The sequence below is a fragment of the Hyperolius riggenbachi genome, chromosome 7 (genome assembly GCF_040937935.1).
Source record: "Hyperolius riggenbachi isolate aHypRig1 chromosome 7, aHypRig1.pri, whole genome shotgun sequence".
Taxonomy (NCBI): domain Eukaryota; kingdom Metazoa; phylum Chordata; class Amphibia; order Anura; family Hyperoliidae; genus Hyperolius; species Hyperolius riggenbachi.
Window position 1 is genome coordinate 118,777,582 of NC_090652.1, and position 15,010 is coordinate 118,792,591.

General features: G+C 42.0%; 1 protein-coding gene across 3 annotated transcripts in view; it reads left to right on the plus strand.

Annotated features, from left to right (window-relative positions):
• The window catches only part of LMTK2 (lemur tyrosine kinase 2), a 212,486-nt gene that overhangs the window by 170,588 nt on the left and 26,888 nt on the right, over positions 1 to 15,010 (plus strand). For all 3 annotated transcript variants that reach the window (XR_011022726.1, XR_011022727.1, XM_068244571.1), the window contains exons 11-13: positions 1,281 to 3,900; positions 8,891 to 9,017; positions 12,001 to 12,246. Coding sequence is in view for 1 of the 3 variants with exons in the window: in XM_068244571.1 (XP_068100672.1) it covers positions 1,281 to 3,900; positions 8,891 to 9,017; positions 12,001 to 12,246 (2,993 nt within the window). In the remaining 2 variants the exon portion in view is untranslated. The remainder of the gene's footprint in view (positions 1 to 1,280; positions 3,901 to 8,890; positions 9,018 to 12,000; positions 12,247 to 15,010) is intronic.

Consider the following 15,010-nt stretch of genomic DNA (forward strand, 5'->3'; position numbering starts at 1 on the left):
CATTGCTTGTCCTCTGCACTAATATCCGCGCCAGTCAGGTAGAGAGGAAGTTGGTGGTTATGTCCAATGTTCTATAACTTCTGAGGATGGGAGAATGCACCAGAGCTCTTTAAAAACCTTTCTGTGACAGCAACTAGTGGTTTTAGGGTAGTAAGGCTGCCTAGTGTGCAGCCTTTCTACCAAATACCCATGTTTCCCCAAAAATAAGACACTGTCTTATATTAATTTTTGCTCCAAAAGATGTGCTAGGGCTTATTTTCAGAGGATGTCTTATTTTGGGGGGAAACACTGGTAGTTTTGCTATACAAAATGTATATACTGCATGCCATGCTGAAACACAAGCAGCATGCACAGAGCTTGTGGTTTGCAGATAATTGGCTCTCACTTACAAGAAACTGATTCTGCTGATCATGTGGGTCATAGTCAATTTCTTGCAGACAGAGAACTCAGAGAACAGGTGAAGTGCTGTTGATGCTTATCACCACAGATCAGGAGGGCTGGCTCCAACAAAAACACAAATTACCTGACACATATACAGGACTGTAGAACTCACATTATACTGCTGCTCTCCTTTATCCAGGCTTTGTATTGAGCATGACTTGCTGGTGTCATGTGGGCTGCTGCTAGGGCTTACATTTGGGGGATGTCATATTTCAAGAATGCTAGGCATTTCTGCTAGGGCTTATTCTCAGGGATGTCTTACTTTAGGGGAAACACTGTAGATGCACCATGAACCCCTACAGTGTCACTTTAACTTAATGTGGGCAGCACGGTGGCGTAGTGGTTAGCTCTCTCGCCTTGCAGCACTGGGTCCCTGGTTTGAATCCCAGCCAGGGCACTATCTGCAAAGAGTTTGTATGTTCTCTCCGTGTCTGCGTGGGTTTCCTCCGGGCACCCCGGTTTCCTCCCACATTCCAAAAACATACGGATAAGTTAATTGGCTCCCCCTAAAAAAAATTGGCCCTAGACTACAATGGATCAAGTACACAATGTGAGTTCACAGGTTCACAGGTTGCCTTTGTGCATCAATTTGCACAGTTTGACCTTTTATGGTTAACTTTTGGCCACACTAAACAATTAGGATTTTCCATAATTTTTCTAATGAAGGAAGATTAACAGTATACTGTGATCAGTTTTCACTTTTCTCCATTCTGGTTAACACCCAGTTAGAAAAAAGAAACATCCCTTTGACATCTATTTTGCACTTGTTTACTGCATGGTTGTCATATCTTTTTCTTTTTGCAGACGACTATGCTGACTCTGCTGTTTTCTTATTGCAGGTATGAGGTTTTGCAGTTCTGTTGGCTACCTCCAGACAAGCGGCTCACTGCAGAAGAAGTTCATAGACTACTGACATACCTCCGTATGCAAAGTCAAAGGGAGACTGAAGCAGACTTTGAACAGCGTTGGAATTCTCTCAAGCCAAACACTAGCAACCGGCAACCCACAACAAATAACCTGGCATTTCCCATCTTGGATCACTTCACTGGTGATGAACTGGGCCGTGAAATGGATGAAGTTCTTACTGTAACTGAGACTAGTCAGGGTCTCAGTTTTGAGTATGTGTGGGAAGCAGCCAAAGAAGATCATTATGAAGAGCATAGTCATGCAGATTCTGACACTACAGTGAACTATAATAGCTTATTTTTCCCTGTGCCTGTAGATATTTTTCAGAAATCAGTCTCTGACCTTGGACAAGGAAAGCAAGATCAGGCTAGCCGAGAAGACAATATTGCTGTTCCAGAGGTTGTGCCAGTGTTTGATGCCCATAATGTCTCTTTATCTAATGATTATTACATCCAGTTGGAAGAGCAAGGTGAGAGCAGGCTGGATTTTGATCATGGTAATCGCAAAGGCAAAAAAGGTGAAAATATACAGTTTATTGCTATGACGGACCTTAATTCAGGCTCAAGTAAGAAAGAAACGAATTCCTCTCCTTCTGAGCAAACCCGTGTTTCGGAGTTCCTGGATGTTACAGTTCACCCAGATTTTCCTTTCCTTAATTCATCTATCAGTGTTGACCCCAAAGAAAGAAAACCGCGTGAGACATCTCTTTACAGTTCACCCAGTCAGAATGGTGGTCAGACTGATCATGGGTCACCCTTGGATTGCTCAAAGATTGATTTCTTGGATAGTGATAAAAAGAACATTTTTGATGGCGATTCTATTTTCTTGGAAAATATGTCCGCATCAAATCTGGGGTTCGAGGATTTTAAAGAACTTTCTGATAATTTTTTATTCTTGAGCGGAAAAAACATGTTATCAGACAGTGTGTTGGAAAAAGACCATGCATTTGATCCAACAAAACCTTTGCAGGCCAATCTAGGTTCACAAAACTTGCTTGAAAACACTAGAAGTTTGGACATTGAGCTAATGTTGGCAGAGCTTGATGCTTCCTTTCTAAATATCTCAGGGGAACTAATTGGAGGGGATCTGGATGGAGTTTCCAAATTAGCAGATTTGACGCAATTACCATTGATTGAACAATCAAATCCTGCTGCCTCTGATTTAAAGACAGGTTCTCCTGAACTTCATATAAAAAAACTTGAAGGTATGGCTGAGTGCAATATGAAAAATAAGCAGAATGGTGAAGTTATCAAAACCGACCCCTTGGATTCTGCACTTTCTGGTGTAATAAACAAAGAAAGTTTAGATCTTTACTCGTCCTTGAGTAATGACAAAAGCACTGTGGCGCAAGCAAACACTTGCAGTGAGCAGGTACATCCTGATCTTTATGGTATGTTATCTAAAATAGATTACGACAAGACGGTTGACCATGTGAATGGAGAAATCAATTTAAGCAGCGTTTCTGTAAAATCTCCAGTGTCATCAGACTCAAACAGTCAGGATAGCTTGTTAGATGATAGTATATCAAATTGTACACAGTCGTTGGTACCATCAGTAGGAACACCAGACTCTCTAGATTCTTTAGATGTCCAAAATATATTAGAGACTGAAGATTCAAACAAGTTTGTGCCATCTGATAAACCAGCTGACAGTGGCTATGAGACTGAGAACCTTGAATCCCCAGAGTGGACCTCTCATGTAAACGGTACATCAAACCATACATCAGACTCTGAGGCTGCATCTTTTACTGCTCCTATTATTATAATATCGGAAGCTGGACAAAATAACTTTGAGGTGAGCGATAAAGATTTGAATGTTAATACGCAAAAGTCCACAAATGGCGGTCACAATTCTTACCGTGACTCTGCTTATTTTTCTGACAACGATTCTGAGCCAGAAAAGAAAACTGAAGTGTCCGAGAGTCAAGCCTCAGAAACAGAAGATGCAAACCTTACTCAAAGTTCAGAAAAAATAAACACTCCTGTAAGTCGTGGACCTAAAAAGGTTCTTATCCCAGCAGAATGGACTGAGCATTTGTCCTCAAGCCCAGAAAATATTGAGGAGACCCTACAAATACCCACCAATAACTCGGCAGATGACAGCACATCAGAAAATGATGAAGATTTAGTGAATCCATTTGGACCTTCAGAGGTAGTATGCTCATTAAACATAATGAAAGACATCCCATTCTTGAGCCATCTTGAAGGCCAAAAACTGAAAGAGCCAGATATGGAAGGCAAGTACTTAGGAAAGCTTGATGCTTCTGGCCTTCTCGATTTTTCTGAGGATGGCATAGATGCAGATGAAGAGGATGAAAACAGTGATGATTCAGATGATGATATAAGAGCCTTCACTCTCCATAGTTTTAGTTCAGACAGTGAAGATGACACTGTCCATCCAGTTCCTATTGTTCATATGGATACAGATGATGGAAAACATTTGAAAAGTTTAATTAAACCTCGTAAAACTGCCTCAAACCAACTGCTTGGGAAACAGAAGACCAAAAAGGCTGTGAGCTTTTTTGACGATGTTACCATCTACCTGTTTGATCAGGTAAGTGTCTTCTAATAATAATATGAAAGTGTACCAGTCAAAATGTATGTATTCAACTTTACAGTGAGCCTAAACCTACACTCAAGATTTTATTGCTCTCTAATGGAATTCCCTAAAGTTCCCCAAGGCTTCATAACCTAAGTGATCTTGCAAGCCATACCTGGATTTACTTTAAAAAAAAAAAAAAAAAATCTATTAGATTGCAAAGGTTTGCACCCTTCTTTGAGTGATAGAAGATTAAAGTTTAGCTATATAGAAGTGCTATGGTGGATGCAACCAGTTGTTAAATTCTGCATATATGTTAGCCCAAAACTTAAAGTTAAACTTCAAAGTTGTTAAATTCTACAAGCACGTTTATTAAATCCAAGACAGGTTTGTTGAATCAGTAAAGGCTCGTACACACGCCGTACTACAGGGAATGACGGGTCCGTCAGACCCTACCGCTGTGCGGGCGTTCCCGCTTCATCAGGCAATAACAACGGAGCAATAGCATATGTGGTCAGTAGAAGAGCCAGGCACCTCTGGCCAAGAGCATCTGATGGAGTCTGCATGGGCACGATACAGCTGCAGGGGGCTGCTGGAAGCCCCAGGTGAGTAAAACTCATTTTTTTACAGAAACTTAAGTGTCCCTTTAACAGACAAGTTTGGCAGATGGTTGGGCAGATAGTTGGTAGGTGTGTATTAACCTTTAACCATTACTACCAATTCAATTAATTTACTACTAGTTCTAGGATTAGACATTTTGATTAGATGACTTTAGATTCCATAAAAATATCTAATCTTTTGAAAAATAAAAATCAATAACAAATGTATGCACTTAGTCGATTGATTTGTTTTGTCAATTGAACTTTGAGTAGGAATGTCTGTTCTTCCTACAGCCTGAAAGGGCTGGATTGGAACTATAGTGGTGGCTTCATTATCATTGTACTGCTTTGAACACAAAGCTAGCTGTGGCAAACATCGGACAATATTAAAGCGGATCCGAGATGAAAAACTAACTATAACAAGTAACTTGTCTATATATCTTATCTAAAGTTTAGATGGTTTTCACAGCAAAGCTAGCTGCAAACAGTTTTAATAGAATATGATTATTTATTCCTGTGATACAATGACAGCAGCCATGTTGTTTGTAAACCTTACACAGAGGCAGGCTTATCTGTATCTTGAGACATCAGCCTAATCCCCTCTCCTCCTCCTCCCTTCTCCCCTCTGCCTCTGAAATCAATGGCTAGTAACACTTCCCCCTCCTCCTGCCCAGATTTAGCTCCCATGAGCCCTTGCTACTGCCAAGGCTCTCTGGAAACCTGTGGGCGTGGCTTTTTTAGTTTATAGGGAGTTAGAGTATTAAAACAAAAAAGTATTTGGCTTGAGGAATGCCCTATAAACAATAGGAAAGGAGCACAATTATGCAATGTGTATAAGTTCACCTCGGATCCACTTTAAGATCTTTGTTGAAGGTTGATCTACTATAAAGTGTTGCAAGGTGGTAAACTATACAAACTGGGGCGATATTGATGGTTTACCACTTACGTTAGTGTATCTTGGGACTTCACTTTAGTGCCCATCAATAGGGAAATCTACTCATATGCTCCACTCTACTCTACTACTCAACTCTACTCCACTCCACTGCAATCTCTGATAATTCTCTCCTCTATAATATCCAAAGCTCATCTAACCACCTGTTCTTTGGATCCTATTCCTTCCCATTTCATTCCGCTGATATCCTCATCTCATGCCTGCACTAACATCACTATTTAACCTGTCCATCTCCACTGGCGTCTTTCCGTCCCCACTCAAAAAGGCTGTTGTGACACCACTACTTAAAAAAACATTTCTAGATCCTACCACACTTGCCAACTACCGCCTAGTGTCACGTCTCCCATTTGCATCCAAATTACTTCCAACGCCATATACATGCAGAATTAAGCCATTATTTATCTAACTCCCTACTTGATCAGTTCCAGTCTGGCTTTCGCTCTAACCACTCCACAGAAAACTGCCCTTATTAAAGTGGCCAATTATCTTCTTACAGCTAAACCCAAAGTTCAATTTTCCATACTCCTCCTTCTTGACCTGTCATCAGCATTTGCTACTGTCGACCACACCTTACTCCTACAAATACTTTCAAATGTAGGAATAAAGGGCCTCGCTATCGCATGGTTATCTTCCTACCTCTCTGGAAGGTCCTTCAGTCTCCTACTCAGATCAGATCTCTTTTCCTCATGCTTTGTCGGTTGGGGTTCCTTAAGGCTCTGTCCTTGGTCCCCTCCTCTCTTCCATCTACATGCACGGTCTTGGTGACTTAATCAACTCATTTGGGTTTCAATACCACCTGTATGCAGATGATGCACAACTGTACCTCTCGGCCCCAGACCTCAACACCCTCCTCAAACGTGCTCCAGACTGCTTGTCTGCTATATACTAATAATTTTTCCACAGTCTCTGTCCACCCCCCCTTGCCTGAAGTTACAATAAATGTTAACACTCCCATAACTTCAGTTCCCAAAGCACGGTGCTTGGGGGTAATATTTGACTCCTCTCTCTCGTTTATTCCATAACCGGGCTCCTGCCATCTCCAACTCAAAAACATATCTCGCATCCAACCTTTTGTCACTCAAGACACAACTAAAATGTTAAAACATGCTCTTATAATATCTTGTCTGGACTACTGCAACATACTACTTTGTGGACTGCCTTCTACCAGACTGGCCCAGCTCCAGTCGGTAATGAATTCAGCTGCTCATCTCATTAATCTTTCTTCTTGATCTTCCTCTGCTGCCCCTCTCTGTCAATCTCCTCACTGGCTGCCAATTAACCAAAGGATGCAGTTCAAACTCCTAACCCTAACTTACAAAGCTCTCCACAATCTCTCTCCCCGGTACATATCCTCACTAATTTCCAGATACAAACCCAAACGCAATCTTCGACCTGCACATGATCTTTTGTTGTCCTCCCCTAGAATCACCTCCTCACATTCATGTTTAAAAGATTTTGCACGCGCTTCACCCCTCCTGGAATCCCCTCCCACAACACATCCGCCACTCGCCAAACTTTATTTTTAAACTCTCTCTAAAAACTCATTTGTTCCGACAAGCATACGCGCTACCTTAGGCCACGTCCCTTTGTCCTAAGACCAAATTGCACTCCTGCTAGGTATCCTAAAACACACTGCCTCTATATATTTGTTGTATACTACCCCTCCTCTTGTTCCCCTCCCCCCCCCCCCCCCCCCCCATTCCCTTTAGATTGAAAGCTCGCAAGAGCAGGGCTCTGTCCCCCTTTTTGGGTCTTGGAAATCATTATACATTTTATTTATCATGTTACTTTTATCACTGTCATTACCAATTCTGTATTTTGTATCATTTTTGTATGCGCAGGAGACTTGGGCGCAGCCTGCGCCACCATAGATCGTAATAGGAATTACGGCTATAGCAACGCACAGGGAGTAACTTTGGCGCCGTCAGATGGAGCTTACGTTACTTTTAAAACACTATAATTCAGCCTCCAGCAATTGCTGGAAGCCAAATTATTTCATTCCCCACTATCCATGGCAGCCTGGAGGGGAAATAGTATTTAATGCGGCCGGGACTTGTGCAGCAGCAGGACAAGCCATATACCGGCTGTATCCTGCGCCGATTCCTCTCGTTCGCTGGTGTACACCATTGTCTGTATTATGTACCCCATGTTTGTTTCTTACTTTGTACAGCGCTACGGAATATGTTGGCGCTTTATAAATCAATAATAATAAAGTGCAGTAGTAGACAATAAACCTATGCAGAAAAAAAATCAAATGTAAATACTCCTTTTTAATGCAAATATAAATGTTAGTAAACAATAGTCTTCTCTGAATGTATGAAATTGATGTACATTTTAAAGCTTGCCTAAACTATTAAATTATTTAAAGAGAACCCTAAGCGGGGTTCTGACAACGCAATCCACGTACAGAGGCTGGGTCTGCCTATACTGCCCAGCCTCTGTTGCTATTTCAATCCCCCCCTAAGTTCCCCCTGCGCTCTGCAATCCCCCAAAAATCACTGCCGCACTATACGGGCTGTGTTTATCTCTGTACTGTCACTCTGCGTGCTCCCCCTGCCTCCTGCATAGCTCCGGTCCTGCCCGCGTCCCTTCCCTCCAATCAGCAGGGAGGGAAGGGACGTGGGCGGGGACCGGAGCTATGCAGGAGGCGGGGGAGCGGCAGACTGGCAGTACAGAGATAAACACAGCCCGCTGCGACACAGGGGATTGAAATGGCAACAGAGGCTGGGCAGTATAGGCAGACCCAGCCTCTGTATGTGGATTGCTTGTCAGAACCCCACCTCGGGTTCTCTTTAAGCCTCCATTCTCCCAACTGGCCTAAATGTGGTTCCACACCCCCTTCAGTATGTCCCCTCATGCTCCCTGTAACCCTGAAAGTTCTAGTGATGTCACACTGGGGTTTCTGTAAAGTCACCTGACATTGGAAATATTCACTGGCCCTTCACCACTGATTAGAAGGGAGAATGGCTGCCATAGCAGCCACAGGCAAACACCTTGTGTATGCAGCAATGGGAGTGAGATGTGTGGGGGTTTTCCCCACAGTCCACATTGTTGTTGGCGTGGGTGGAGGCCACCACTCTAACCTCTTTCTGCCCCCTGGCACTGGCAGTTCTTCAGAAATAAACGGATGCACTTAATGAAATAGCTAAGTAAAACAGATTAACTGTAACTGATAATCTTTGCTGGGGCAGAATGATTTTGTGCAAATCATTCTATAGTGTTGTATATTCTGATCTTGGTGAGTAGCTTAATGAGCCGCTAAAGCTGGGGATGTTCAATAGAATTTATCTTTGAATGGATGAGGCAAGTGTGAAATTCTGTAATTCATAATTGTCTTGAAAAAGATACATTTCATACAAAGTATAAGTAGGAATAGGTCTAAAGTTTGTTATATATACTTTTCAGTCACCACTTTCCAACAACTGGATATCTAATTTCACTTTCTCTGCTTTAGGAAACGCCAACCAAAGATTTGGGTTCTCGAGCAATGGACTCCAATAGTCAAATGTCCAACAGTCCAGCTTCACCATCTGTTCCAGGATCACGATTTACAAACTCTGAGAGCTCTACTGATGAAGAAGGTATTTAGTACTGTAGACCTGAAATTTATTAACATGCATTCTTCCAATCAGCCTTTGTGAGGCCAGTTTTGATGGGAGCTTTCATTGGCCTCAATTCACTAAGCTTATCTCCTGTCTTTAATAACTCTTCTAGAGTTATTACCATGGTGATAAGGCATGTAGTATTCAGGAAACATTTTACCTCAGGCAAGACTAAATTTAACTCTTCTGTCTTTAAGTTAACTCTCCAATCCTTAAATTGACTCCAGAGTTAAAGACAGGCTGTTAATTAACTGCGTGTGAAAATAACTACAGAGGAGGTAAATTAACTACAGAGGAGGTAACTTGAATGAAGAGATAAGATAACTCTCTCACTGTGTGGAGGTAAGTTTTCTCTTGCCTTATTATCTCCAGCATGATCTTAGTGAATTGAGGCCATTGGCCTCAATTCACTAATATCATGCTGGAGATAGTAAGGCAAGAGAAAACTTACCTCAACACAGCAAGAGTTATCTTATCTCTTCATTCCTTACGTTACCTCTTCTGTAGTTAATTTACCTCCTCTGTAGTTATTTTCACACACAGTTAATGAACAGCCTGTCTTTAACTCTGGAGTTATTTTAAGGATTGCAGAGTTAACCTAAAGACAGAAGAGTTAACTTTAGGTTTGCCTGAGGTAAAAGGTTTCCTGAATACTACATGCCTTATCACCATGGTAACAACTCTAGAAGAGTTATTAAAGACAGGAGATAAGCTTAGTGAATTGAGGCCATTGGCCTCAATTCACTAAGATCATGCTGGTGATAGTAAGGCAAGAGAAAACTTACCTCCACACAGTGAGAGAGTTATCTTATCTCTTCATTCCTTAAGTTACCTCCTCTGTAGTTAATTTACCTCCTCTGTAGTTATTTTCACACTCAGTTAATTAACAGCCTGTCTTTAACTCTGGAGTCAATTTAAGGATTGCAGAGTTAACTTAAAGACAGAAGAGTTAACTTTAGGCTTGCCTGAGGTAAAATGTTTCCTGAATACTACATGCCTTATCACCATGGTAACAACTCTAGAAGAGTTATTAAAGACAGCAGATAAGCTTAGTGAATTGAGGCCAAAGTCTTATAAGGATGAGGTGGAAGCCTCCACTTAATGCTGCGTTGCGTGGCCTGAGTCCAGTAGAAGTTTTCTAATTGTAGAAACCCTGTTAATATCTAATTTTGTATTGCAAACCTAGTTCAGTCCTTAGTCGTGCCGATTTTTTTTTTTTATATTGGTTTTAATACTTGTGTCACTATTTTGTAATTTTATAAAATTTTGAGAAATCTACAGTTGTGCAGTTCAACAGAGGTAGCAGTTTTTTCATAAAACCCAGTTTTGGGGGAAGTAAAAAAAAAAATAAATTCTAACAGTGTGGTTAGACACAGAACCTCTCTTGGATAGTCTAGCTTCTTTCACATGGGAAGCTGAATGCAGTGACTTTGCTGCCTGCTGCTTCCCGACATGGCTAGTGCCTAGCAGGAGCAGCGGAAAGGTCAAATCTGAACATGGTCAAGCTGTGATCTTCCTTCAAAGTTTTTGTGTCACAGACTACAATTCCACACAGACAGTTAAGCATTTTGTCTTTGCTGACCAGGTTGGTGGCATCTGTGTTGTGTCCCATCATATCCAGGGTAATTTATTTTCCCAGATTGGCTTAAAGTGAACCTTAAGCCAGAAAAAAAAATAGTTTTACTCACCTGGGACTTCTACCAGCCCCCTGCAGCAGTCCTGTGCCCTCGCAGCCACTCACTAATCCTCTGGTCACCCGCTGCCAGCTAGTTCAGTTTTTGCCGACAGGCCCGTCAGGACTGGCCACGCATATCTTTTTCCGCATGCCCGACTGTAATTAGCGCTATTGCAGACCGCTACGTGTACAAAGATACGCGTTGCCGCATTACCTACGTGTAGATATGCGGCAATGCGTATTTTTGTACGCGTTGCAGTCCGCAATAGCGCTAATTACAGTCGGGAATGCAGAAAAAGATACGCGTGGCCAGTCCTGACAGGCCTGTCGGCAAAAACAAAACTAGCTGGCAGCGGGGGACCAGAGGATTAGTGAGTGGCTGCGAGGGCACAGGACTGCTGCAGGGGGCTGGTAGAAGCTCCAGGGGAGTAAAACTCATTTTTTTCCTGGCTTAAGGTTCACTTTAAACCTGGTACACATCCAATTTTTGAGGACCAACAGATTTCAAATACTATGAACACATAGTGTAGCTATTGGATGTGTGTACTCCCCTTTGGACTAATGTAACAAGTGATCTTTCCACCTCCTACCCCCTGCCTAAGTGATCTTCTAAGCTAGCAGGTGTGAGGGACAATGTGGAGGACAGCAGACTGCTATTTAAAGCAGTTATCACATTCACTGGGCTGCCCTCTTCTATAAAGTTTTAATCACCTGCCGTGTCCTTATTTTGCAACTTGCACCCAGGGCTTTGTGTCCGCTGTCTTCCGGTGCATAGCCCCACCCCTGCTGAAAAAACGCACCTTTTATTTTCTCTGTCTTGAGTACAGGAAGCAGAGTGTGGTTTTTTAGCAGGGGCGGGGCTACATACAGGAAGTTGGCAGACAAACAGCCCATTGGTGAGTTACAAAAGGAGGGCACAGCAGGTGATTACAACTTTATAGAAGAGGACCCTGTGGCTATGTGGTATTCACTGGAGATCCTCTTAAAGAATTGCTGTAGTGTTATACGCAGTCACACCTTTCTGGTTTTATGTAGTTGAGGTTCTAACCTGTGATGTTTGCAACATTTGGGGCGTAATTTGAATTACGCCCCAAATTTGTTCTAAAAATAAAATTGTGTGCTGACAATTGGTGCCCCCACCACCAAATCCCTTATTTAGTGCAATCCAACTGACACTTGGATTGAGATTGTACAATCCATGCATTTTCTGAAGCGGTAACTGCTTTATCATTTGTCTTTGTAGTGTTGTGCTGAACATAACCAATTAACTGTCTTGTTTTGTTGTAGGTGGTGCTTTTGAATGGGAGGATGACTTTTCATCTCCTGAGTCCTTCTTAGATAAACCAGCGATAAACGCCATCAATTCCAAAATATCTCTCAACGCCTCAAAATATTTCTCTCCTCCGCCTCCGGTTCGAAATCCCGAACAAAACTGGACACATTCATCATCTTATTCCAGATTCTCTATTTCACCAGCAAATATTGCAAGTTTCTCTCTCACGCACCTAACAGACTCTGATATTGAACAAGGGGGTAAGTACTTTACTGGTTTATAGTGATCTATATATTTGATAATGTGCAGACGTGTCAGAGCCTCTGTTGGGTTAGAATTGCAGTTTAGAGTCTCTAGTTGTGACATTTCTACATACTGATTATGCCAAGAATTGGTTATATAACATTAGGTGAAACAAGACGTCTGCTATGGATATGTACAAGAGAAATACTATTAGTAGTTTCTTGGGGAAGTGATGGATCAGCATATTCTGAGAGAAAATCTCCTCAGTGATATTCGGACAGGAATAACCTAGCAGGCATCCATAAAAAAGCACCTGGAAAAAAGGCGCAGGGCTTGCCACTAGTAGAATATTGGTAAAATTACAGATATTCTACTACTTAAAGTGAACCAGAGATGAAGCACCCTCATGTATTTTACCATATATATCACTGGGAACAATAGAGAAAACGCCTGCCCTGCTCCTGCTCTCTGTTTCATTCTTCACTGCTCAGACTGCTTGTTGTTAGCCCTGATAAAATCCCCTACTGAGCATTTAGTCTGGCTTTGCTCAGGAATCATTATAGCTGAGTCATTATAGCAGAGTCAGAAGGGGGCAGGCTTGGGCTTGAAAAGGCATCAGAGAAGATACTCGACTATGATTCCTGAGCAAAGCCAGACTGAATGCTCAGTCGGGATTTTTATCAGGGCTGATAACAAGCAGGGTACGCAGTGAAGACTGAAACAGAGCAGGGTAGGTGGCTTCTCTAATGTTCCCACGAATATATATGGTAAAATACATGAGGGTGCTTAGTCTCTGGTTCACTTTTAACTCCAATAGTAAAATATTAGTAATCTTTACCGATGTCTTAACCTGACCCTACTCTCACACAGAACCTGCTCTACCAATGCCGAACCTGAAGACCTACCTTAAATTGCAAATCGGGGCTTTTATGGGGGGTGTGATTTGCAGCAATGATGAAAAATTTTGGTGCCCGATAGCGGGTGCCACCATGTGCCCAAATTTCTTTCCTATGCTACAAATTCCTGCTTTTATAATAGGCACCTATAGCAGCACCTTTTTTTCCTGATTTGACCTTGCAGATCATGTAACTTTTATAAAAGTTTTAATAGGTACAGTTTCGCTTTTCTTGTGCATTGTCTGCAGCTCCCGTTTGAAATCAGAAAATTTAGGACTTTCATTTTGAGGACAAAAGGGGCCTTAGAATGAAACCTACAGTGACTTTCCTACCCTGTTGGACCTGTTGACTAAAGCCCCATACACAAGTATGAAGAAAGTCGCCAACAAGGGATCGTTACCTGATCCCCTGACCAGCAGTAAAGGGGCAAACATTGTATGTTCTGTTGCTATGTGGGGAGGAATGTCAGATTGGTGTGAGTGATGTCACGTGGCAATGGGATGGGTGGAGCGAACAATGATCTCAGCCAGTACTTTATCCTCCCGGCATATCACTGGCCGAGGCATCGGGGGCCAATGTACACACGCTGGATTCTCAGCTGATAATCGCCTCCGGCCGACTTTCATCTAGCATGTGTACAGGACTAGGGGTCGTCAGAAAATCTGATCGATTCCATTAATCTAATCTGATTAGTTTGGAAATTTCACCTGATAGTGGTCCCAAACGTTCACTTCCCATCGTTGGTACGAATAATCAGCTGTAAATGATCTTTCGTCAAAGATGCCCACCTTTAGTGCAAATGTTCTTTAAAGCAGCCACATGGGCCTCGATTCAAATTACCGATATTCTACTAATGGGCATTGGTTATTACCTATAGTACAAAAACTGTAATTGTACCTCTCCTCAGACTAATTCACCCTCTATTTACTAACTAACCTACCCTCCCCCTCACTAATAACTGCCAAAACCTCAAAAAAATGCAAAAAAAAATTGAGCTGCTCCTCTGGTGCCCAAATTATACACTGAGCACTACTATAACTGCTATTAAAGAGTAACTCCAGCCTAAAGAAACATACTGTCATTAAATTACATTAGTTATGTTAATTAAAATAGATAATATATTCTCTTACCCACCCTGTTTTAAAAGAACAGGCAAATGTTTGATTTCATGAGGGCAGCCATCTTTTTGGTTGAAAGGAGGTGACAGGGAGCATGAGGCACAGTTCCAACTGTCCTGTGTGCTGATCACCCCTTCCAGTTGCTAGGCAACGTGAATAACATAGGAAATCCCATTATCCTTGGGACAGCATCAGGGAAAAACCGCCCAGCAGTTTTCTTTGATAGGTGGAGCTTAGCTAAAAAGGATGCTTTGGTAAGAAAAACAAAGTTATGATGCTGTGAAACTGTTAAAGAAACACCAAGCCTTTTCAGTTCTGCTGAGTAGATTTTTAGTCCGGAGGTTCACTTTAACATTGCGGTATATGCAGTGCCCATATTACCAGATGGCTGCTAATTACCAAATTACCTGCTTTGGGGTGGATCAGCTTATGGCATCACTTGGGCAAAGGCAGACAATATTCATGAATGTTAAATCCCTTCCTTTCACTATATTTTGCATGTAATTTTTTTGTTCACTCTGTTGTGCTAGTTCAGTGCCTCCTAGGTATACAAATTAGCATGGTCTAGGAGAGCTGTAGAGTTTTTGGATTACAAATGGCTGTTTGCGTTTGCATTATGCTAGTTGACAAGTGATAAGATAACGTTTTTCTTCAGTGGCAGAACCTTTCTGTTCGTCCTTACATTGCAGAGTTCCAGATTAGCTATAAAGTGACATTGAACTAATGTGTGATTGAAGCAGATGTGTGCAGGTATGAGAGAAGACCAG